The sequence below is a fragment of the Pan paniscus genome, chromosome 23, assembly GCF_029289425.2.
Source record: "Pan paniscus chromosome 23, NHGRI_mPanPan1-v2.0_pri, whole genome shotgun sequence".
In the NCBI taxonomy this organism is placed as follows: Eukaryota; Metazoa; Chordata; class Mammalia; order Primates; family Hominidae; genus Pan; species Pan paniscus.
Genome location: NC_085927.1, coordinates 64,870,371 through 64,896,519, shown reverse-complemented (window position 1 = coordinate 64,896,519; position 26,149 = coordinate 64,870,371). Strand labels below are relative to the sequence as shown.

The 26,149-nt window shown below is 38.8% G+C and overlaps 1 protein-coding gene across 3 annotated transcripts; it reads right to left on the bottom strand.

Moving 5' to 3' along the window:
- Window positions 1-4,921: 4,921 nt before the first annotated feature.
- Window positions 4,922-26,149, bottom strand: LOC129394905 (MAM and LDL-receptor class A domain-containing protein 1-like). Of its 3 annotated transcripts, XR_010111831.1 has the most exons (5): window positions 26,057-26,149; window positions 23,233-23,440; window positions 17,195-17,341; window positions 9,566-9,663; window positions 4,922-5,309 (listed from the first exon to the last, which is right to left on the bottom strand). XR_010111831.1 is itself a non-coding variant. In XM_063603455.1 (3 exons), exons 1-3 carry the CDS (start codon window positions 17,385-17,387, stop codon window positions 5,301-5,303), a joined length of 300 nt encoding a protein of 99 aa, XP_063459525.1. In that variant the 5' UTR covers window positions 17,388-17,566; the 3' UTR covers window positions 4,922-5,300. The 3 variants fall into 3 exon arrangements, 1 of the variants encoding a protein (XP_063459525.1); XR_008622294.2 differs by lacking the exon at window positions 26,057-26,149 and having other exon boundaries at window positions 23,233-23,940; XM_063603455.1 differs by lacking the exons at window positions 23,233-23,440; window positions 26,057-26,149 and having other exon boundaries at window positions 17,195-17,566.

The following is a 26,149-nucleotide window of genomic DNA, read 5'->3' as shown; positions in this document are numbered from 1 at the left end:
TCCGCCAGCCTCGGCCTCCCGAGGTGCCGGGATTGCAGACGGAGTCTCGTTAACTCAGTGCTCAATGGCGCCCAGGCTGGAGTGCAGTGGCGTGATCTCGGCTCGCTACAACCACCTCCCAGCCGCCTGCCTTGGCCTCCCTAAGTGCCAAGATTGCAGTCTCTGCCTGGCAGCCACCCCGTCTGGGAAGTGAGGAGCGTCTCTGCCTGACCGCCCATCGTCTGGGATGAGAGGAGCCCCTCTGCCTGGCTGCCCAGTCTGGAAAGTGAGGAGCGTCTCTGCCCGGCCGCCATCCCATCTAGGAAGTGAGGAGCGCCTCTTCCTGGCCGCCATCACATCTGGGAAGTGAGGAGCGTCTCTGCCCGGCCGCCCATCGTCTGAGATGTGGGGAGCACCTCTGCCCTGCCGCCCCGTCTGGGATGTGAGGAGCGTCTCTGCCCGGCCGCCCCATCTGAGAAGTGAGGAGACCCTCTGCCTGGCAACCGCCCCGTCTGAGAAGTGAGGAGCCCCTCCACCCAGCAGCCACCCCGTCTGAGAAGTGAGGAGCATCCTCCCTCGTCGTCCGGGAGGGAGGTTGGGGGGTCAGCCCCCCGCCCGGCCAGCCACCCCGTCCGGGAGGTGAGGGGCGCCTCTGCCCGGCCGACCCTACCGGGAAGTGAGGAGCCCCTCTGCCCAGCCAGCCGCCCCGTCCGGGACGGAGGTGGGGGGGTCAGCCCACCGCCCGGCCAGCCGCCCCATCCTGGAGGGAGGTGGGGGGGTCAGCCCCCCGCCCGGCCAGCCGCCCCGTCTGGGAGGGAGGTGGGGGGATCAGCCCCCCGCCTGGCCAGCCGCCCCATCCGGGAGGGAGGTGGGGGGATCAGCCCCCCGCCCGGCCAGCTGCCCTTTCCAGGAGGTGGGGGGCGCCTGTGCCCGGCCGCCCCTGCTGGGAAGTGAGGAGCCCCTCTGCCCGGCCAGCCGCTCTGTCTGGGAGGGAGGTGGGGGGGTCAGCCCCCCGCCCGGCCAGCCGCCCCGTCCGGGAGGGAGGTGGGGGGGTCAGCCCCCCGCCCGGCCAGCCGCCCCGTCCGGGAGGGAGGTGGGGGGGTCAGCCCCCGCCCGGCCAGCCGCCCCGTCCAGGAGGGAGGTGGGGGTGTCAGCCCCCCACCTGGCCAGCTGCCGCGTCCGGGAGGAAGGTGGGGGGATCAGCCCCCCGCCCGGCCAGGCGCCCTGTCCAGGAGGTGAGGGGCGCCTCTGCCCGGCCGCCCCTACCGGGAAGTGAGGAGCCCCTCTGCCCGGCCAGCCGTCCCGTCCGGGAGGGAGGTGGGGGGGTCAGCCCCCCACCGGGCCAGCCACCCCGTCGGGGAAGTGAGGGGCGCCTCTGCCCGGCCGCCCCTACTGGGAAGTGAGGGGCCCCTCTGCCCGGCCAGCTGCCCTGTCTGGGAGGGAGGTGGGGGGTCAGCCCCCCGCCCGGCCAGCCGCCCTGTCCGGGAGGGAGGTGGGGGGGGTCGGCCCCCACCCAGCCAGCCGCCCCGTCCGGGAGGTGAGGGCCGCTTCTGCCCGGCCGCCCCTACTGGGAAGTGAGGAGGTCCTCTGCCCGGCCACCACCCCATCTGGGAGGTGTACTCAACAGCTCATTGAGAAAGGGCCATGAAGACAATGGCGGTTTTGTGGAAAAGAAAGGGGGGAAAGGTGGGGAAAAGATTGAGAAATCGGATGGTTGCCGTGTCTGTGTAGAAAGAGGTAGACATGGGAGACTTTTCATTTTGTTCTGTACTAAGAAAAATTCTTCTGCCTTGGGATCCTGTTGATCTGTGACCTTACACCCAACCCTGTGCTCTCTGAAACATGTGCTGTATCCACTCAGGTTTGAATGGAAAAAAAAAATTGTTCATTTTAAAACACCAAGCATCTATTTGGTACACATTTTTATCAATGTCTACTTAATTGTGACCACCTGATTTAAAAATTCTGATTGTTTATTTCATTTCAGATTTTATTACTGTGCTTACCTTAATTCACACCTTGACAGGTGAGTTAGAAACAAAAATAATGGAAATGTTTAATTAAATTCCATGGAATGAGAGGATTCATGTTTCTCAACTGTGATTACATTTTAGATCCCTGCTGTAAGTTTCACTATGTCCCAAGCTTGTAAATATGCAAAACAGAGCTTTAAACCTAGTTGTACAAGAGATGTGCATGTCCCATCAGAATTTTGAGCTGTCAAACTGTCACTCAGTACATCACCAGTGTGAAGTTATTTTAATAGTGTATTAAGTATAAATGCCAACGGGATCCATAGTCAATGGGATAAGAGCTCAGAACTTATATTTAATTTACTTTTTTATAGAATTTGCATTATGCAGACTTAAATTCTTAAGTTATTAAATACCAAGGAATGTTCCATTATCTTTTGAATTTTTGAGGGTGAAATCACTGAACAAAAGTTATTGATACAGCCCACAAATTTTTTTAATTCATTGTTTTTCCTTTTTACTTTTATTTTAGGTTCGGGGTACATGTGAAGATTTGTTACATCGGCAAACACGTGTCACGGGGACTTGTACAGATTATTTCGTCACGCAGGTACTAAGCATTGTACCCAATAGTTATGTTTTCTGCTCCTCTCCCTCCTCCACCCTCCCCCCTAAAGTAGACCCCCGTGTCTGTTGTTTCCTTCTTTGTGTTCATTGTTTTCATTATTTAGCTCCCAACTTGTAAGTGAGAACGTGCGGTATTTGGTTTCCTTTTCCTGTGTTAGTTTGCTAAGGATAATGGCCTCCAGCTCCATCCATGTTCCCACAAAAGACATGATCTTGTTCTTTTTTTATGGCTGCATATTCCGCAGTACATGTGTACCACTCTTTCTTTATCCAATCTGTCATTGATGGGCATCTAGGTTGATTCCATATCCTTGCTATTGTAAATAGCGCTGCAATGACCATTCACATACATGTGAATGTATCTTTATGATAGAATGATGTCTTTTTTTTTTTTTTTTTTTTTTTTTTTTAGACAGGGTTTCACTCCAGTTGTTCAGGCTGGAGTGCAGTGGCATGATCACGGCTCACTGCAGCCTCAAACTCCTGAGCTCAGGTAATTCTCCCACCTCAGCCTTCTCAGTAATTGGGACTACAGGCTTGCACCACCACACCCAGCTAATTTTTTTTTTAAATTTTTAGTAGAGATGAGGTTTCACCATGTTACCCAGACTGGTCTTAAACTCCTGGACTCAAGCACTCCACCCACCTCAGCTGCCCAAAGTACTGGGATTACAGGCGTGAGCCACTGCACCTGACCTACAGTAGAAAAATTTCTAGTACTGTAGGTATATGTACCCACTAAGGGGATTGCTGGGTGGAACAGTAGCTCTGCTTTTAGCTCTTTGCGGAGTTGCCATACTGCTTTCTGCAATGGTTGAACTAATCTACACTCCTATCAACAGCGTATAAGCATACTTTTTTCTCCACAACCTTGCCGGCATGTTATTTTTTGACATTTTAATAATGGCCATTCTGACTGGTGTGAGATGATATCTCATTGTGGTTTTGATTTGAATTTCTCTAATGATCAATTTTAAGTTATTGATACAAGCTGTGACTTCACATAAGTAGTACTCAAGTATGGAAACTCTGTGCCTCTCAACCTGGTACAAGCCAGTAGCAGAACACTAAACCTTAAACTCCAAATCATGAAACGTGTCATAAATTCCTCACAGAACTTATTATAGTAATTTGTATTTTCTAAGTATTCAGTTAATTGCATTAAAAAAAAGAAGAAAGAAATGAGAAGACTGTCAGTAAATGCTTGTAAACATTCAGAAATATATATAGAGAAAGTAACAGAGAGAGAGAGAGAGGAAAGAGAGGAAGAAAGATAATCTATTCTATGTCACAAAAAATGTATAAGGCATTACAGGTCCTTAGGGACCTTTGAGTCTTTTGGAGGAAGAGTGGCAAAAGAAAATGAACATTTAATTATAATGAGCATAACTACAAAATTGTGAAAATAGTGTGGCTGTTAAATTTAAATTAATTAAAATTAAACAAAGTGAAAAATTCATTTTCTCAGTTATGGTTTTGTTTTTGTTTTTGTTGTTGTTGTTCTTGAGACAGAGTTTCACTCTGTTGCCCAGGCTGGAGTGCAGTGGCGTGATCACGGCTCACTGCAGCCTCCACTTCCTGGGTTCAAGTGATTCTCCTGCCTCAGCCTCCAGAGTAGCTGGGACTACAGGCACGTGCCACCACACCCAGCTAATTTTTGTATTTTAAGTAGCGATGGGGTTTTACCATGTTGGCCAGGATGATCTCGATCTCCTGACCTTGTGATCCGCCTGCCTCAGCCTCCCAAAGTGCTGGGATTACAGGCCAGAGCCACTGTGACCGGCCTCTCAGTTGTTTTAAATGCTCAGTAGCTCTATGTAGCTAGTAGCTACTATACTTAACATAGGGAACATTGTCCATCATCCCAGAATGTTGCATGAAACAGGTCTGCAAAGCATGTAAGTGAAAATTACACCAAACATTCAAATTTTATTTACTACTTGATCATTTTTAAAGGAAATTTTCTTGATGCATGCCTGCTTCATTCCAAACAAGTTAAGTAAAATGTTAATAAAAAGGGCTTGCTTTTATTTTTATTGGGTCTCCACTAAGGCAGATTTTATATATAGTATGACTATTCAAGACTTTGAATCACTGCATTCAAGAGAATTTCATGTGGTTAAAAAAGTTTCCAACAAACAGTTCTTTCTGAATATTGAAGATAAAAATGGAAGCTCCAATTATTTCATTTTTAATTGTATCCTTATGATTTAAAATTATTTCTATTTTTAAAAAATATATATGTATACATTAAATCATATATTTTACTACCAAAGGAAAGAACATCTGGTGATTTACACCAGTTACTGCATATGGATGAGTACCTAAGCTGGAGAGGGGTGATAGTCTTAGTTCCATTGGCTCTCGTGTCTGTACAGTGCCTCTAGGACCTTGGGCTCTCTGATACTTCAGTCCGGGACACCCAAGATCATGATTCAGAGGTTCAAAATGAATTCTTCCTTATTTTTCTGTTTTCTTTCTTTCTTTTTTTTTAATTTTGATCATCTCCTGTTGAAACCCTCCTCTTCAAATTTTCTGCCAATTTTCTCAACTTCCCTATGGACTTTGTTCTAATTCCTTCTCAATCTCAGAGCTCCTTGGTCAGATCTTCATGGCCATTCTCGATTTTACTCCAAACCCTCAGCCACCTCTGCCTTCTCTGCTTCACATCAGACCCTTTATGCCTTCCTCAGTCTGCTTATTGCCACACTTGCTGCACCTTCATAAGATCTAGAATACGAAGATACAGAAGGACAAGAATAGCCAAAAAAGCAAAATAAATAAATGGGAGAAAAGAAAAAAAACAAGCTAAGATATCTATAGCTCCTAAAAATTCAGCTGGGAATAAGTATATATTGAAAGAGGGGCTCATTCATCACATACATAAACACACAGACACACACACACATCCCTCACCATTACCATAGTGATTTTTATGGCTCCTAGTCAGTTATGCTTTTTCCTGGGCATTCTTTTCCTGAACAAGCTTACGTTGAGGTTTAGAATCTTCAATAAAACAGAATCTGTTTTTCCCATTTAAATGATTAATCTTTATGTGCTTTGATATACAGATTGGAGAGAGCACCTGCTCGCCCTTTCCTCTGTAGACTGTTGCTTCCTCTAGAATCCATCAGCTATTCTAACATTGATCTTTGGATTAAACACAATGACCAGGGAATAGAGCACAACTGCACCATTGCAGGACATGATCCAAAATTACTTTTTTTCTAAATTGTTCTTTGACTCCAGCTCATTGTCCTACTTTGGGGACATTGTAAGACATGGCCTTTTAAAACTCTTTGAGAGAGATTTGTAGAGTGTTATTATTATACTGGACTCACCCTCTTGTAGTTTGCAGCATTTTACACTGAATTCTGTCAGTATCCCCCACTAAACAACATTTTGTTAGAGCAAGCATGTGTTTAGGTTGTTGTCATTATATTCCCTGCATCGAGGACTGTGATCAACACACAGTAGATAAGCAATATGTATGTGTTGAATCGTAGGTATAATGTTTACTTTGGTAATATAGCAAGCACTCGGGAGAAGTCTCAGAAGAACTATTTTCAGTTTTGTTTATTTCTCTTTACTTCCTTGAATCTGAACCACATGTGGCCCTCTCTGCATTGGCAGACTCAAATGTGTAGGCTGGCCCTCATAAACTTTACTTTGGGACCCAACCTATCTCTGGTTTCAACTACCTTTGTCCTGACTTTCTCATTCATATTTGTAAAACAATCTATGAATTATCTTTTACTGAAGGAATATTAATGTACTTGCAAAACAAGTTGGAGAACTAAAAACAAAAGAAAGATCAATAGATGAACATACAAACTAACTTTGAAAGCAAAAGCTTCATATTATCCATCTTCCTGTATTTAATTGTGAAGTCCTAAAAGTAAGAGATTATGTTACTTACACAGTAACTCAAATATGAAAACTCAGAACATATTAGTACCCACATTAATCCCCTTCATACTTTACATTTCCTAGTTAATTGTAAACAGTAGCAGCATTTCAACAGCAGTAAGATAGAATAGCTTTGGGCTCCCTCGTGTTCTGTTTGTCCTATCTTGTATTTCAAAGAAAAATGCCAATTTTCCACTAGTGGCTGAAAGGACTTTTGAAGCATAAATTAAAGTCCGCATCTTGAACAATGATTAGCTGCAAGAACAATTGTCCATGCTGATGGCACGTGTTGGCCACATATAAAGTACAAGGTAATCCATGCAAAATGGCCCTAAAATCGTGCTGTTAGAAATGGCAACTCACGAGAAAGCTCAAGTTGCTTTAAATTCCTTTCAAAAAAAGAAAAAAATCTTAACTGTATTAGTCTGCTAGGATTATGTAGGAAAAGAAAAACCATATAATTTCTGAAAATGAAGGCTTTAATCATATCAAAGTACCCCACACTGGTTATCTCACTGCTTGACTCTACTACCTTATAATGAAGAACATTGGTTCCATGAAAGCACTATTATTAATACGTTCCAATTCAGAGGATTGGCTAGATTTTCCAGTTACCCAAGAAGGTAAGAATTTGTTTTGTTTGCTTATTCTGTAACTTTTATGTAAGAAAATATCGACCGGGTGCGGTGGCTCACGCCTGTAATCCCAGCACTTTGGGAGGCCAAGGCGGGTGAATCACGAGGTCAGGAGATCGAGACCATCCTGGCTAACATGGTGAAACCCCGACTCTACTAAAAATACAAAAAAATAGCCAGGAGTGGTGGTGGGCACCTGTAGTCCCAGCTACTCAGGAGGCTGAGGCAAGAGATTGCAGTGAGCCCAGATTGCGCCACTGCACTCCAGCCTGGGCGACAGAGTGAGACTCTGTCTCAGGAAAAAAAAAAAAAAAAGAAGAAGAAGAAAGAAAGAAAAAGAAAATATCACATATTGCCACAAACTTATTTAAAAAATTCATATTATAGTCTTAGAAAAATCCTGAGAACCTTAGCTATGTGTATCTCAGACTATCAATAACATTCTCCTACAGTCTACTCCTACTTCCTAAACTGGAAAGCATTACAAAGTAACTCAAATATCCTTCCTGCTCACTCAAAGACTCCTAAAATTCAAGCACATAGAGAAAAGCGTGAAAAACAAATATCTATTCTGGCAGTCTGCAGTGGTGCCTTGAAACAGTCTCAGTTTTTCAAAAACCAAGGCAAACCATTAAGTCCGTATCCATAGCCTTTAGAGATCGAAGCCTTGGTTTTGAAATAAACTACCAAGCACCCAAAATGTCCATGACAGCATTTTCACTGAGACCCCACCTAAATAACACCCCAACCCCAACTAAGTTACCAATTTAAGCAAAAATTAAGTGTCCTCAAGTGGAAACAATGATAAACTGAAACTCAATCCCAGTGACCACAAATCAATGGCTATCGGGAAGCATACAATGATGGGAAAGGTAGATTACATTTTAAAATCATATACATGCATATGATTTCTCAGTGACTCTAGGTGAGTCATAGGAATTTCTAATACACTCTTAATATCTTCAAATTTCTGTAAAGCAGGCAGAATTAACACATCATATTCCTTTACATTCAATTTTTTCTATATATCTAACATTTGTGATCTCATCACTTTAATGTATGACCTTGAATTAAATCTAAGTTAGCTTGTACTTTCAAAGAAGAAGTGCTTCTGGAGTTTCCCCTCAAAAAAAAAAAAACACTCTATATCTATCTTTCTCTTTTTCTGTCTATCTTATAGGATTTAATTAAAATAAAGAGGTGGGAATGGGTAAAAGGCATTTGGATAAAATGGAAATGGAGACCAGGCATTTGCTTTAATTCTTATTCTCACAAAGAAATGGGAAGAAAAAAAACAAAAGAATGGAAAAGAAAGTATCTTTAGGACTTTAAAAGAAAGTATCTATGGACACCACTATTAAGAACTCAGGGCACTCCCACTTAGACTTATACCAAACTGAAAGTATAATTAGGTTTATACCTCGGAATAATATGTCATTTATCACCAGGAATGCCCAAGTAAACTGCTCTAACACTACACTTATAGGCAATGAATTTACTGTGTGGCACTATTGATCTCTTCATTATTTTCTGATAAGTAAAGACGAAAAAATTAGCTGAAATCCTAAGGGCCGAGAGGCATGTTGGAGCTCTCAAAAGGACTGAAAATAAGACAAGCTGAATACAGACCTCTGATTTAGGTGTTACTTTTATGGAAAGCAAAGGAATTATGTTTACTGAATTAACATTATATTTGGTACATTTATACCAATGTTTGGTACAAACATTGTTTACCTACTATGTACCAAATATTTTGCCAGGTGCTTTATTTAATCACATTTTAATCCTTGACATTATTCCATATAATCGTGTATGCTTCCAATGTAAACGCTGACATTTAATCCATACAATCATGTATGTTTCTAGTGTAGACACTGAGTCTCAAAAGGAATATACAATTTGTCTGAGCCACAGTTAGAAAGTGGCAAAAGAGACTTGAACCAAGTCTAACTAGTCCATCCTCTCTAATATGCTGCTGAAATAAAATGGGTATTTCACTCCTTAGTTTGTGTTTGCCTGGCACCAGAGGACTCATTTAAAAAACTCAAATTTCAGTAAATATAATCATTTCCATTTGTCTTTCTTTCAACAAACACTTATTTAACTGACTTTATTTTTCTCAATGTACACTGTTGGCCAAAAATTTTGGCAACAAAATTTTAGCTTAGATTATTTAGCAGCTTTAGATTATTGAAATGACTGTGTGAAAGGAATATAAAATAACAGAAAGCTTTAATAGCCCTCAAAAGAATGGTGCCAGTTATGTGTTACAAATGGTCTTCTAGAAGGACATAGCATTTTGTGTTGAAATAGCGCATGTAAATCTCTTAATTCATTATTAAAGTGCTAGTAAAACATGGCGGGCATTTACTAGCAGAGTAACCCAAGCTCAGCGATTTACAACCACAGAATGGCCAGTGGAAATTCAGAACAGTTGATTACCTGACATGGGGTAGAGGCAGTGAGCAATTTTGTAAGAACAGGACTTCCAAGCTTGGCCACCCCGAGGGAGCGCTGTGCCTCCAAATAAATAAACGATCCTGCAAAAACAAAGGGAAAGTCATACGGATGCAAGTTCTCTTACACACTTAGCTGTTCTTTGCTCCACAATCTTATCCTTGCACATGCTAAACTATCAATTAGATAAAGAAAAGTACATTTTTTACATATTTACTATTATGGTTTGTAGATAACAAATAGCATTTATACCGGTATAACATTAAATACCTAAAATAACATTTAATCAATTAAAACAAGCTCTTGATCCAAATCACCTAAACAAACATTTCTGTTGGCTTCATTTATGTCATAGAGTTTGACATCAAATTAAATGAAGCTTCTAAGCTGACAATTAGATATTCAACACGCCCTTATGAAATACCCACAAGAGCTTTATTTTTTAGTTTCTTCACAAAGTACCGAAGGATATGAGCTTATGGAATGAATTTTAGTTTCTCCCCAGTCTTACGTGTTTGACATTGTTGTCTGTGCTAGAGGGGATCAAAGCTTAATTAAAGATCTAATCTGAACATTAACAAAATCACCACTTTTAGATTTTAACTACGACGGATGTGCTCATGGCAAATGTGCAGGGGATAACATCTCTCAGCAGCTTAAAAGATCACAGGTTCAGAGCTGCTGTCTGGGGTAGTTTCATTGAATATTGAAGACTTACAAGGAAGGCTATACCCAACAATGTCAAGGTCTGATACTGCCCTTTGATAATCACAGTGATAGGCAATTTGGAAAACCAACTATTTTCATTGGAAAATACCGTATTCAGAGAGTGATTTTCCTAGATACAAGTCAATGCCGACTGCACACAAAGGAAAGGATTTAGAATTAGAATGTATTATTTTATAGACTCCATCACATGTTTAACCAAACAACCAAGGATGTGAGTCAGCAGTGTCATCTTTGAGTGGGAAAAATAGAACCCAGTTTATATTGTTTTTAAATCTCAAAACCTACTTGGAAAGATAAAGTTTACTGTCCCCAAATTCCAAATTACAGGTAATGGAAACAGTGCATGCGAGCAAGTTCATTAAATTCTCTATGCTTCACCTAAAAAGGAAAAGAATGGGAAAAGTTGATTTTGAAAAATTCTTCCACCTAAAAATGCTCAGGTTTAGGTAAAATTCAAATGAATATTTTTAAAAAGATGATCAAAATTCTAAAAACAAATGAACCGATATTCAAAGACCTTACTCCTCCAGTCATTCAAAAGAATATACACAATTTCAAACAAGCTGGTTAATGAAGGTGAGAACATGTACACATTAAGACGCCAAAATCTAAATGAAGCAAAAGGCCTGAATAAATCGTTTAAACAACAAAAGTAACTGAAAAAGTAATGAAAAGAAAATCTAGAGAGAAATGTATGGTCCCAAATCTGAGTTAAATTTAATTTTCTTTTCTTTTTTTTTTTTCCTGAGACAGGGTCTGGCTCTGTCATCTAGGCTAGAGTGCAGTAGCATGATTGTGGCTCACTGCTGCCTGGAACTGCTCACTGCTGCCATTGATTTGGAAGCTAAATGTTATCCTATGATAATTTTAACCAAATATTTATAAAGTTGACAATATTGCGTTAAAATTAATATGTGCAGGTAAGGGGTATAGAGAGTCTAAACTCTGACCACAGGCCCAGGGACTTCTAGGAACACGTCCCTTGATTTATCTTCCTATCAGCCTGCTCTAAACAATGAGCCAAGTTAGAGAAATGTGGAATTTACCAGTTTTATTCCTGGTCATGGCAAGGAGTTTACTTCTGGTAATCAGAATTGTTTATTGTAAAACTCTTACACACCCACATACCCCAGAGTGGCTATGTGACCAGCACAGTATAAAAATTAAAGGACAGAGTGAATAGTCTCCCTGGGTTAAAGTGTTCACATCTGGCTCGACCTCACCTTCTGCAAAACAGGTACCTTGTTAATGCACTGGCCTAGAAGTAACACCTTACATGTCTTAAGAACGTTAGAGGCCAGTCTCTATAACTTTCACAAATGCAAAAGTTATAAACAAGCATTACCATATAGAATAAAGAAATGAATAATAAATAAAATTACTCCAGTTAGGTTTGGTTCAGGAGTGCAAGAGGGGTTTAATATTTAAAAAATCAATTTACCTTATAGACAAAAAAGATAATCTGACAATCATACCGTAATAGATGCTGAAAAATACTGAAAACTTTCAACATACATTCAATTTCTTAATTTTTTTAAAAAGCACACTCTTGAATAGAAGGGAACATTTTTATCTGATAAAGAATACAATTTTTCAGTAAGCATGGCACTTAAGGTTCAACTATTGACAGCTTTTCCTCTGAGAGAGAAATAAGACAAGTCTAGCAGCTACCACCAGTTCTATTCAACACATTCTAGAAATTCTGTCCAGTACATAAAACAACAAAAGGAAGATAGAACTGTTAATATTTAGAAAAAAGGAAATAAAATTGCCATTATTTGCAGACAAAATAACTGTGATCCTAGAAAATAAAAGATATATGTATAAGTTCCTAGCTATGATAAATAAAATTAGCAAGGCCACTGGATACAAGGTCAATATTTTCTATAAAAATGCATTTCTATATGTCAGCAATAATCAAAATCAGAAGTTCTTTAAAAGTAACACAAAAACCTAGGAAAATACTAGCAAAAGATTTTCAAAATCTCTACCCCGAAAGCTGTAAAATATTACTTAGTAAAATTAAAGAACCCAAATAAATTGAGACATTGGAAACATTTGAAAAAAAATTTTTCAGTGAAATGCAAATAAATATTACATATGAGAAATCATTGTACACCCATTAATTGGAAATTTTTATAGAGAATTATAATGCCTCTTGCTGGTAGGAAAATAGGAAAAAGTAGTCCCATTTTGTCACTAAAAATTGAAGTACTAAAGTTTTAGGGTAAATGAATCTATAAATGTTTATTGAAAATATAAATATATATCTTGCTTAAAAAATATAGAAGTCTCACTCCTAGTTATTATCTATTGCATAAAATCGAAAGTATCCTACAGGAGGAAATGTGTACAAGAATAAATTTGAAACATCGTCATGATATTGATGTCACTGGATAGGGGAATAGCTAGATACATTATGGTATATCCAAATCAAATAAATTTAGCTAAATAAACAAACATGAATCCAGTATCACAGACTGGATTTTATCTTCTGTCTTAAACGAGCAAAAGAAAAATATTAGAAAAAAAGCATATTTAGCATGGACTGTCAAATATAGGACAATGGGAATGTAAGATAGTGATAGATCACAGGATAGTGATCTCTGAGAGAGGGGAAACAAATGAGTTAAGTCCTGTAATTCCCACAGCTTACTGCCTAGACAGAGTTTCCAGGTGCCTGTGCAGAGGGGAAACACAGGAGTGTGGTAGTCTCCTCAAGTTGAAACAGATAGAGTCGGTGCTTTGGGGAGACCCACATGGGTAGAATTCATAAGACAGAGTGCCAGCTGCCCCTTTCAGGTACTGGAGCTTTGAAAAGACAGCAAGCTCCCGAGATCTGCAGACAACCCCCCCTAAATTGCCATGTAAGGACCGATCGTGTGCATGGATTGGAGAAAACTACCTGAGTCTGGGGGTAAAAACACCTGAAATGTATAGCTGGAACATTTCCCGAAGGTCACAGAAAGTCAGGAATGGTAGAGTTCTCTCACCAACCAGAGTGCAAAAAAAACAAAAACAAAAACAAAAACAGACATAGGCATTGGATAGAGAACTCAAACCAAATAAACACTTATGTCCAGACAAAAACACGTATGCAAATTTAATGGTGTTTTTACTCATATTTGACAATATTTGGAAACAATCTAAGTGTCCTTCAGCTGGTTAGTGGATAAATGAAGTGTGGCTCATCCACACAATGGACCCAACTATTCAGCAGTGAAAAAGGAAGGAATTGTGGCTGAAGCCAGCGACATGGATGAGTCTCAAGTCCTTTATGCTAATTGAAAGAAGGCAGAATCAAAATGCTACATATGATATGATTCAATTTTCAAGACATTCTGGAACAGGCATACACTAGGGCTAGAAATCAGATCATTGGTGTCAGTGGTGGGAGGTGGGAGAATTATTGAGTACATAATGGCACAGAACAATGTGTTGGGCAGGAATAGAATTGTTTCATATCTTCATTTTTGTGATGGTTACACAATTGTGTATGTATGTCAGAACTCAGTGAACTGTACACTAAAATGGTTGAATTTTACATTTAACCAATACTTTATCACAAAAAATGAAAAAAAATAGATAGTATTTGATGACTTGGAGCAACTGCCATAAGCTATCTATAGTAAGAAGATAGGGACAATAGTTACAAGATAATATATTTCTTAAAAAACAAACAATCACAGAAACACATATAATTTTGAATATGTATGTATCTACTATATATATATCTGTGTGTGACTATATGAACATAGATAAAAGTGGAACATAATTAACATGAGTTGCCTATTTCGATGGACATTTAACAGAGTAGGAATAGGAAGGTAGAAACGAAGCAAAAAAGGCAGGAAGGAAATTCGAGGCTTAATTACACACATACACACCAAAACTACATAGTATCAACATATCCAGCCTGGTCAACACGGTGAAACCTCTGGCTCTACTAAAAATACAAACACAAAAAACCAGCTGGGCGTGGTGGTGTGCACCTGTAGTCCCAGCTACTTGGGAGGAAAAGGCAGGAGAATTACTTGAACCTGGGAGGTGGAGTTTGCAGTGAGCATGGATCACACCACTGCACTCCAGCCTGAGCAACTAAGTGAGACTCTGTCTCAGCTAGTTATAGATAGATAGATAGATAGATAGATAGATAGATAGATAGATAGATAGACAGATAGACAGATTTAAAAGCTGCAATCTATATGTTTAAGGCTCTAAGAACAAAATGAACCAGAACTCCACTTTCTTAGATATCGGAACTATTAGGCTGCCTCTGACTCTACCAGAAATTTCCATTTCACTTTCCTTTCCCTTCCTGGTCCTTTTTCATTTTTTTTAATTCTCCTCCTCACTTGCAATTTAAAACCACTACTGATTCTCTTTAAAGTTTGATCATGGCAATCATGGGTAAAGAGATGTTGACTCCGTGATCCAGATATATATATATATTTTTTAATTGGCCCTTTCTAAAATGAGAAAGACTGCGTTTTTGTCCCTCACACTCTGGGTGAGACCAGCTGCCCCTAGTTTTATCAGTCATATTGTTATCTTTCACTATTCTTCAACTCACCGGAAAAGAATGGGTCTTTCAACATCTAACACAGGGGCTCTATTAGAATCTTTTTAATGCAAATCATAGTTATGTAGTAATTATAAGATGGCAAAAGACTAAAGGTGAATAACAAACATATTTTCTAATTGTCTTATCTGGTGTTTTTCCTAGTCTTCTTATTAGAATGGACAACAAATATCTATTAATGTTTATGGAGCTCTTACTACATGGAAAAACCTTCACAGGTGTTATTTCATTTAATCCTCATGACAACTCCACAGGGAAGCTACTTTTCTTTTCTCTATTTTCTATCTAATAAAACTGAAGCACCCTAATATTTAGACATGGGTGCAGTGTCAACATCGTGTCGGAACCCTGGGCAGCCCGTGCTCTTCCCTAACTGGTTATGGTATGCTCACATCAGACCACCATGACACACTGCCCGCACAGCTTCCCTTTGAGAACCACTGCCCTGGCTTAGGCCTTCATCATCTCTCACTGATATTTCTTCAGCACATCCATGTTTTTTTGACTCCAGCCTTTCACCCTCTCCATTCTTCTCATCTCAGACAGAACAGCCCTTTAGAGTAAATTTGATTGGTCACATGCTTTAACATGACTACCTGGGTCACCATCATCCTGCAGACACATTTCCAATTCCTCAGCACTCTCTAGAGTCCCCTTCCTTCCTCTCCTGTTTCATCAGTTCTCTTCTCCCTGTCCAATCACACACGTCTTTCATCCCTAACTACTCCCATCTTTCTGCCTTCTTTGGGGATTCTTCCCTCCAATTAGGACATGATCCCTCCCACCTCTCTTTGGTTCCGTCTTCTCTCAGTAATTCCTTACTTCTGGCTTCCTGACTACTTTTCATTTCCCTTCAGTGCTCAGTTCAGGAGTCATCTCCTTCAACAAGGCATCTCGAATCCATCTGAATCACCTTCCATCCCTCTTAAAGCATCCTTCATAACCGATTGCAATTCCTTGCTTATCTAATTAAGCTACCAGACTGAGACCACCTCAAAGGCAGGGATCGTGGCATCCATCTTTGTGCATCCAGGTATCGTCTATGCTATGTATTTAATAATTGGCTTGAACAGAGAAAAAGAAGTAAAATATTATATGAGTTTAGAGAAAATGTGTTGTTAATACATAGTTCCAATGATTTATAGTCCCCTTTCTATTTTAAACTTTAAACTTAACTTTGTCTGCTACAAAATGTTAAAGAAATGAGTCATGGCACAAAAGCAAAAATTAAGAACTTACCACACTGTTAAACAATTAACTAGGTTTATGGCTGTAGCCAACAGATGGATGGTTGAATTTTCCCACCCCATCCCCTAGCACCCTCACCCACTACCACCAACCCCAATTTCCAATGGCTGTAATTAAAAATATGATCAATACTTATTTTTGGTATAATTCTTTGGAAGTCTGAAAGAAGAAACAAATAGGATAATGTTCAATGAGGTTGAAAGATGATCTATAGTACAAGTACAGTTGTGCTATTGTAAGGTTTGCCAGGTGTGGTGGCTCCCTCTTGTAATCCCAGCACTTTTGGGAGGCTGAGGTGAGAGGATTGCTTGAGGCCAGGAGTTTGAGATCAACCTGGGCAACATGGCGAGACACTCTTTACTTAAAACATATACATTTAAAAAGTAAAGTTAACACGATGCTAACGTGTATGGGGAATGACATCCGATGATAAATGTGAACAAAACAAAAGAGAAAAGAGAACAAACCCTTTCTGTTTTATTGGAGTTTCACAGACACTTATTGGAGTACCACAGGTAGTTATGGTTCCTCTATTTTAAGATGATATGTAAACACTGGAATGATGGTTAAAAATATATATGTGGAAGAATAAGACTGTTTATGATAAAGAAGCCCGAAGACTGATTAAATTGCATTCAAGTATTTGCAAATTTATTTCACAGATAGTGCTAAATCTCTGTTCTCAGTTCCCAGAAACAAGATTAGATTATTTTTCTTCCTGTTTTGAAAAAATTGGATTGCTCTAAAAAGAAGGCAAGCCTACTGTACTTGATTCTGGGCAACTTGAGAAAATGATCAGAAAACTTTTCCACCTCTTTATGCCTTTAACCCAACTTATAAAAATTGCAACAACAAACATGTTGGTGATTAAAACAATGCTCCTTTCAGGGAACTCAATTACCCGCCAATTATTAACTTGGTCAGGAGGTTTTAAAGCAAGACAAACCAGAGTTCCATGTGTACAGTCTACAGAATAGAAATGAAAATACACAGTATCATCATTCCACAACATGCAAGAAAGAAAACTATTTTTTTTAAAGAGGAAAATGTCCTACCATGATTTATGTTTGCTGTGTGATCAGCTGCAGGAAAGTGGTGCTCTCCATTATTCAATCCTTTCATCAGCTTCCAGTGTGAATCTTCTGTGAGAAATGGCTCCCAACCGCAGAAACCCGACTCAAAGTCACAGGCGAGATGCTTTGCTGTTACACGTAGAAGAGAAAACAGGTGAGGAGAAATGAAGAGCATGCAGGCAAACACTGCTCTACGCTAGCTAATCATCTTAGGAGGCCTGCAAAATTATTCTGCTTGGTAGTGAATATTCTCTAATGATCGGAATAGCTTTCCTTTATCTAGTCACACACAATATCTCAGGTGCTGTGTGAGGCATGACCCTTCCACATGCTTCCATCTGTAAGTCTGGTACATTTCATTCTGGCTGGCCATCTCCATTTTATTTAATGATGCAAGGTGGAACTCCGAAGCTTTTCAGGGAGTAACTAATTTGCTTGCCCAGTATAAACCTGCTGAGATGGTAGTTTAAATGAAAAAAATCCACTGGGAAGGGGGAAGTTTAAATTAATTCTGGACACACAAATAACTTGAGGTCAGCATCTCAGTATGCATTTTATTATTCTATCCTAACACTTTCTCAAAAAAAAAATACCTAGCCATTTTGGAATTGCAGGTAAATTAGATATTCGGAACTGAGCTGGTGTTATCTTTTGTCTTTTATTTATTTATTTTTTTTAAGGCAGAGTCTCGCTCTGAGGCCCAGGCTGGAGTGCAGTGGTGCAATCTTGGCTCACTGCAAGCTCCACCTCCCGGGTTCACGCCATTCTCCTGCCTCAGCCTCCCGAGTAGCTGGGACTACAGGCGCCCACCACAACGCCTGGCTAATTTTTTATATTTTTAGTAGAGATGGGGTTTCACTGTGTTAGCAAGGATGGTCTCGATCTCCTGACCTCGTGATCCACCCGCCTCAGCCTCCCAAAATGCTGGGATTACAGGCGTGAGCCACCGCACCCGGCCCAACATTTTTTTTTACATGAAATACATTTGGAGACAATATCACAGTAAAAATTAATGCATCATACAAGATCCTTGGTTTAAATTTCTTTCATTTGACTATTATACCAACGTCCCCTGTGAAGGTACACAATTCATATTAGCATTTAAAATTGTTTTTAAAGTCCTATAATTTAAAAAACCCCTTTTTCATGGAATTTCCTGAACTATTTTGATTTGAAGATATATCTATCATGCCAACTTTTTTGGAACACAGTGAAGTAGATTCTATATATATTTTTTTCCTATATGAGTTATTGAAATTTTATATATAAATACAAATGTGTATTTTATTGTGGTAAAATATACATGACATAAATGTAACATTTTAACAATTTTTAATGTAAGCTTCTATGGTATTAGGTACATTCCCATTGTTGTACAACCATTACCACCATCCATCTCCAGAACTTTTTCATTCCCAAACTGAATCTCCACCCCCATTAAGCAATACTTTCCATCTCCCCTCCCCTCAAACCCTGGCAACCACCATTTTACTATCTGTCTCTATGAGTTTGCCTACTTTAGGTACTTCATATAACTGGGACCAAACAATACGTGTCCTTTTGTCTCTGGCTTATTTCAAGGTTCATCCATGTTGTAGCGTGTGTCTGAAAATTAGATCTATTTCATGTATAAACTGTTCAGGGATCCAATGTGTATCTTTGGACATGTTTGGCATGTTGTATTTTAATTATTTTGATAGAGATTTTTAAAACATATTGCATATATATGTATTAATTTTTTAAGCTTTATTGATGTATAAGTGACAAAATTGTAACTAAGGTACGCAATGTAATGTTTTGATATACATATACATAGAGAAAGGATTACCACAGTAAAGCTAATTAGCATCATTTCATCATATAGTTACCTTTTGTGTGTGTGATCAGAACATTTCAGATCTACTCTCAGCAAATTTCAAGTATACAATACAGTGTTATTAACTATAGTCACCAGGCTGTACACTAGACTCCCAGAACTTATTTATCTTATAAGTGAAAATTTGTATCTTTTGACCAACACCTCCCCATTTCGGCCAGGCCTCAGCCCTGGACAACTGCCATTCTACTCTCTGTTTCTACAAATTCAACTTTTTTAGGTTCCATGTATAAGTGAGATCGTGCAGTATTTGTCTTTCTCTGTCTGGGTTATTTCATTTTGCATAATCCCCTCCAGGCTCATCATTGTCACAAATAGCAAGTTTTTTCTTCATTATTGCTGAATAATATTTCACTGTGAACACATATACATTTTATACACACACACACACACACACACACACACCCCACTTGTTTGATCCATTCTCAGAGACTTCAGTTGTTTTGGCTGGATATTTTGAAAAATGCTGCAATGAACATGAGGGTGCAGATATATTTTAATCTTAACTGCCCTCATTTAATACAGGATTATGTTAATAAACATCAAAAATCTATTGTTTGGTTTTAGAGAAATTTTACTCAGAGTTCATCAGTTAAAGTAATATTTTAAGATCATGACAAAGCTTTCTCTTGCATATTTAACCACTACAGCATATGAGCAGACAAGAAAGAATTTCATTGTGCAGCTGGGAAAAATTCTGGATCATGAAAAGTAAAATATTTTATGAATCCTCCAGAAGTTAATCAGCTCTCTGTGAAATAAGAAAGAAAGCTATGTATGGGAAATGAATGGGGAATATTTCATTTAATGAGAATATATTAGATTCTAACAGGATTATATTATAAATATTGTGTTAATATACATTACAAATACACATTATAAATATTTTATTAATATTGATGCTCTTAAGGACTAGCAAAGTAAAGAGAGTTTTTGCTTCTACCCTGAGAGAACTCTGACTTGTTTGCCTTTAGTTTTTCTCAATTTTTTTAGATGCCATCTGTTTCTTCCCCTAGCTGTCTTCCTTCCTGAAGCCTCTTTGGTACAGTGGTTCTCAAAGTTTCATATGCAGACAAATCACCTGGGACCTTGTTCCATGTAGCTTTTGGTTCCATAAGGCTGGGCCAGGGCCTGAGGTTCTGCATTTCCACTAAGTTCCCAGGTAATGCTGATGCTCTGGTCCATGGAGTCTGCTGTTGCAGCAAAACCCACTGGCCATTTTTATTAACTGATTTTGAAAAGCCACCGGTCTGGAGGCTATGTTATGCCATATATTAAAATAATACCTAAAAGTAAGAGCAACTTGATAATGAGAGAAGACCTGAGTGAGTCTGCCTTTGGGGAAAAGCACACTGGCTGTGGAATACCAAATGACAATCCTCACGAGTTCATATTTACTCATTCTCCAGAATTTGGTAAGTATTCCTGGTGCTATTCAAACTGCCTGCACAAGCTATACCCTCCTAGAGATTCATTCTAAAGTGCAATAAAAAAATATATAAAGATATTTTTTCTTGTGCTTCATGAACATGGAAGAATCGTTTATGAAAAAAACTTGATATTACAAATTCAAATTTGTAAAACACAAATGTTTTCGTATGTGTAAAATGTTTCAATATGGTTTTAAATTTCAAAGGAAAGCCTCTTTTATTTTGTAAGAATATACATATGCACGTGTCTATATGCAAAAATATATTAAATACTTTAGTGCAGCAAATAGTGTAAATTTATATCAATTCTAATAATCCAAATCTATATAATTTCACAGCATAAATAATTGTATATATATTTACATGAAACACTCATTTTGGTATCAAAATACATGAATACACATATATACTGTATGCAATATGGCTACATTTTTATGACATATTCCCTATATCAAGTCAATCTCAATCATGCAAACATGACAGGTTTTCTTTGGACAAATGAGGTTACACTATTTAAAAACTTAAAAGACTAATAACACTGTTTTTGTTGAGAAACACAATTACCCATTCCTGCATTCACCCAAAGAAAATAGCAGAATATGGCATCAAGAGCTACTGAACTGGAAAAATGTCATATACATAATCAATGAAACTTCAATAAATGAGAAAATATGTCAAAAATCAAATGCTAAACAATTTTTTAAAGGTGAACATAAAGTATGATTTACTACGGGGAAAATAATGGAGGGGAAAAAGCTAAGCTTCCAAATATACAAGTGCCCAGGTGCAGTGGCTCATGTCTGTAATCCCAGCACTTTGGGAGGCTGAGGCCGGTGGATCACCTGAGATCAGGAGTTCAAGACCAGCCTGGCCAACGTGATGAAACCTGTCACTACTAAAAATACAAAAATTATCTGGGTGTGGTGGCACATGCTTGTAATCCCAGCTACTCTGGAGGCCGAGACAGGAGAATCACTTGAACCCGGGAAGTGGAGATTGTAGTGAGCCGAGATCATGCCATTGCACTCCAGCCTGGGTGACAGAGCAAGACTCTGTCTCAAAAAAAAAAAATTATATACGTGGAAAGAAAGGAAATATATTTTCCTTCAGTTATTGACATTAAGAATTATAGAAACTGTTAGAAAGAAATATTTCCCCAACAGAAATGAGGCAAATTGTCTGTAAAAAATTTAAATAAAACATAGAAAGAAACTTCACATACATTGGAGTAAATAAATTGCTCTTACATCGCTTGTTTTGAACAAAAGAAGAGAGCAGCCCAAAAGCTCCGTTGAGCTCACACTGGTTAGCCGATTACTTGGTTTAAAGCTAGGAGTCTGAAGTATTAACTGGATTGCTGTTGATGAACATGGCAGAAGGGGATTTTAGCCTTACTTTCTCATCTCCTCTATCCTGTGTCCCTCCGCATTGCTCTTAATAAAATCCAAGCTTCCCAAGAGAAACCAATTATACAGAGCTTTTCACTTAAAAGGTGGCATTTATCTTATTACAATATTTTCACCTCTGCTCAAGAAAACATCTCACTAAAATAAGACACTGCAGTAAAATAAACGTCAAATTTTTAATATCTTTTAAAAACCACCTGTTTGTGATACAGAAATTGGATTCATATCCTTGGAATTCATGTTTTCTAAAGAGACACAGGGATCTCAGTTGCTAAGTTACCTCATATGAGAATCATCCTGTGGATTGTAAATTAAATTATATTTTTGTTGAACTATGACTATGCTTGAATAGCAATGGGATCTCTTGTCATCACTTCTATCAAAGACTCTTCAGAAAAGGCCTGAAAGAAAGGTGTTGAGGCACTTTGGCCCTCCCAAACGCCAGTCATGGCTGAAGTGATTTCTTTTTTTTTTTTTTTTTTTTCAGACGGAGTCTCACACTGTTGCCTGGGCTGGAGTGCAATGGCATGATCTCAGCTCACGGCAACCTCCACCTCCCATGTTCAGGCAGTTCTCCTACCTCAGCCTCCCAAGTAGCTGTGATTACAGGTGCCCACCACCACGCCTGGCTAATTTTTTGTATTTTTAGTAGAGACGGGGGTTTCACTATGTTGGCCAGGCTGGTCTTGAACTCCTGACCTCGTGATCTGCCTGCCTCGGCCTCCCAGAGTGCTGCGATTACAGGTGTGAGCCATTGCACCCGGTTGGCTGAAGTGTTTTCTAGGCAAGTAAGAGGAGAGCGGCCCTTCCTCCAGGGCAGCCATGATGGCTGAAGTGATTTCTACAATCATGGTAGCTGCCCTGGAGGAAGGGCCACCCTCCTCCTACTCATCCCTCCCAGCTACAGCTTCCAAGATCATTGACTAGAGAGGAAAAATGCATACACAATAAAAGTTAGCAACCCATAATATATGCCTCCAAGGCAAAGGTACAAAAAGTTTCCTTCTACCACCCATCTTCTCTTTAATCAAAGCACACATATTCACACACCCAGCCAACAATAATCACAACTATTCATTTGTAGAATAAATTGAGAGATGTTGCAGACTTTGCAACAAGCACCAAAACATTAAGTTAAAATAGAGATACCTGAAGGCATAGTACTAATAGTTTCAGAGCAATAATGCATATTTATCACATTTCATACATATGACTTACCTTTGCCTTGATAGAAACAAAGACTGTTTTAAATCCAACTAACAGTCTTGAATTAGAGCATGTAAACTAGTAAGCCATTCACTCACTTACAGCAAGTTGCTGGGTCTTCATCACTCTCATCGGAGCAGTCCTGCCGAGAGTCACAGACAGATTCTTTGGCGATGCACTGGCCACTAGTGCAAGGGAATTCGTCTGCAGAGCAAAGCTTTCTGGATTGGGTCTGTCCACAGGCATAGACCCAGAGGTGATCAAGGGCAATAAAACTTCTCTGGCTCTAAAGAGTCCCTTCAAAAATAATCTTTAGGAAGAAAAAGATTAATTTATGAGTTTGCAATCTCCTTAATAAGACAAAAAACTAAAGAAGGTTGATAAAGACAAAGTAGTTATTGAGAAAAAGTGTTTAAAGCAACCAAGGCAATATATAACAAAGTTCCTGTTTGATAAGCTCAACCCATGCTCATACGACTGATGTAACAAACCTGCACGTTGTGCACATGTGCCCCAAAAATTAAAGTATTAAAAAAAAAAAAACTGATGGAAACATTTGCTCCACTAAAGGCTCAGAGAAACCTCCCAGGATCAGGCAAAACACAAGCATCCCACTTAACTATCAAAAATGTCCCTGACTGCAAACTTGTTACTTGGTCATCATCTTTACAGCTCTCTTTCTTTCATTTTCAAGGAAAATAAGAAGTATTGTCATTACTTATAGAACAAGAGCTGTAACTGCATCTGACTTATTTTTTAACTAGTGAAATTAGTATTTGAATACATGAAGAAAAATATCAGGCAAACGGAAACAGACACAATATAGGAATAAAAAAAGTAAGGGAATAAACATAAAACTCTATTCAACTTACCTAAAAGAGTAACTTCTTTAATGAGAAAAGAAGTGTCAATTAAAGTAAATAAATTTTGTTGTCACCAATTGAATTGTTAGCTTTTCTGGAGATAAGCAATATTAGCAAATGAAACAACCACACATTGCTGGTCAAGTGTAAGAAAATGTCAAAGTATTAGCATTCCTTGAGTTTCTACCAAGAGCAATTATTACTTAACACCAAAAGTGCAGAAGTATAAATAGCTGACTGTATCACAGATAACTAATTATTTGCTGTCCAGAACATTAGCCATGAGCTACAGAGGACTATTTCAATTCAAATTAATGAAAATAAAATAAAATTTAGTTCCCTCAGTCATGGTAGCCATATTTCAATTGTTCAATAGCCTCATGTGATGAGTGGCTACCATACTGGACATCAGATATAAAGCATTTCCATTAGGCAGAAAGTTCTATTAAACAGCACTAAATGTGGTTAAAATTCCAGCCAGATACTAAGAATTAAAATTGACTTCCTTCAGTTTCATCCAGCTTAAAGTTTCTGAATAGATTTTCTTTTCAAAACACGAGGGATAGCTCAGGTGCAGTGACTCACACCTGTAATCCCAGCACTTTGTGAGGCCAAGGAGGTGGATCACTTGAGGTCAGGAATTCGAGACCAGCCTGGCCAATATGATAAAACCCATCTCTACTAAAAATACAAAAAATTAGCTGGGCATGGTGGCACATGCCTGTAGTCTCAGCTGCTTGGGAGGCTAACGCAAGAGAATTGCTTGAGACCAGGAGGTGGAAGCTGCAGTGAGACAAAATCCCATCACAGCACTCCAGCCTGGGTGACAGAGGAAGACTCCATTTCAAACAAACAAAATACGAGGGATATATATTTGTTTGTTCATTAATAATTACTTAAGGTCAGATTTTCAGTTTGCAAATATGTCTAATAATTTGGTTTAGAAAATAATATTAAATTTAAACCATATCCAACAATAAGAAAACTTTGTATGCTGCTACATACTTTTCCCATAATGAATATCATACATGTAAAAATTATTAATGTATAGCTGTATATTTTCATACCAGCAAGAGATCAGAAATGCAGAAATGATATCAATTTGAGGTTCAAAAATTGATGGTTTTAAACTTAGATCTCAAAGGCCTATAATTATTGAACAGCTAATTACATTACATATCCACTTGAGAACCTGGAATAACTCTCAAATTCATTTTCTTTACATTTTACTTTGTTTTATCTTTGAGTTAAAACAAAATTTAATCTTCAGTTTATAAAAAAAGAAACTTGTTTATTACCTGAGAAGTTATAAAAACAGATATCAGCCTATGAAAATTAAATAGTGTCAAAATGTTAATAGGCTGTGATAGGATGTATGAATGGAATATCACTATAAAGAAATGAAATTGGCTTCATAACCCACACATATAATCAGTATCATCATTTTATACTCACACTCCAGCATAAATAAACTTACGCATTCCGTATATCATGTTGGTGCAAAAATAATTGAGGTTTTGGCCATTAAAAGCAATGGCAAAAGCCACAATGGCAAAAGCTGCAATTACATTTGCACCAACCTAATACAACACAAAATATCAATTTAACTTTTTAAGAGACAGCATTCCTATTGAGCCTATGTATGTTTCATATGTTTCTTGGTGTACATAGAGCTTTCCATGTGTTATAAAGATATGAATTATTGCATTCAAAACATTTGTCTATACTCTACTAAGTTTCAATACCAGTTCACTATTTACCTACTTCATAATGCAATTTGTTTCCCTGGGGCAAAGCATGGTGCTGGGGAGCAAGAAAGGAAGGCTGTGGAGAATGAGGAAGCTGTGAACAAGAGTGGATACACTCTATTTCCCCCGCCATGGGAAATTTGGTCTCAGAAGGAAAAGGTACAATTTAAAAAGTAAGCAATCACTCTCCCCAAATATACAAGCACGCATCCCTAACTTAAATGCTAATTTAACTTTAGCAGTGCATGATCAATTTATTGCTGCAAAGCTAAAACTTAAACCATGATAAAAAAATACTTTTTTTTTCTTTCATACCTTAAATGTCTTCAGATCTTCTGGTATTAACACATCTGCTTTCACCCATTGGCTGTGAGTTGATATGTTGTATGTCCAAAATATTTCTTCTTC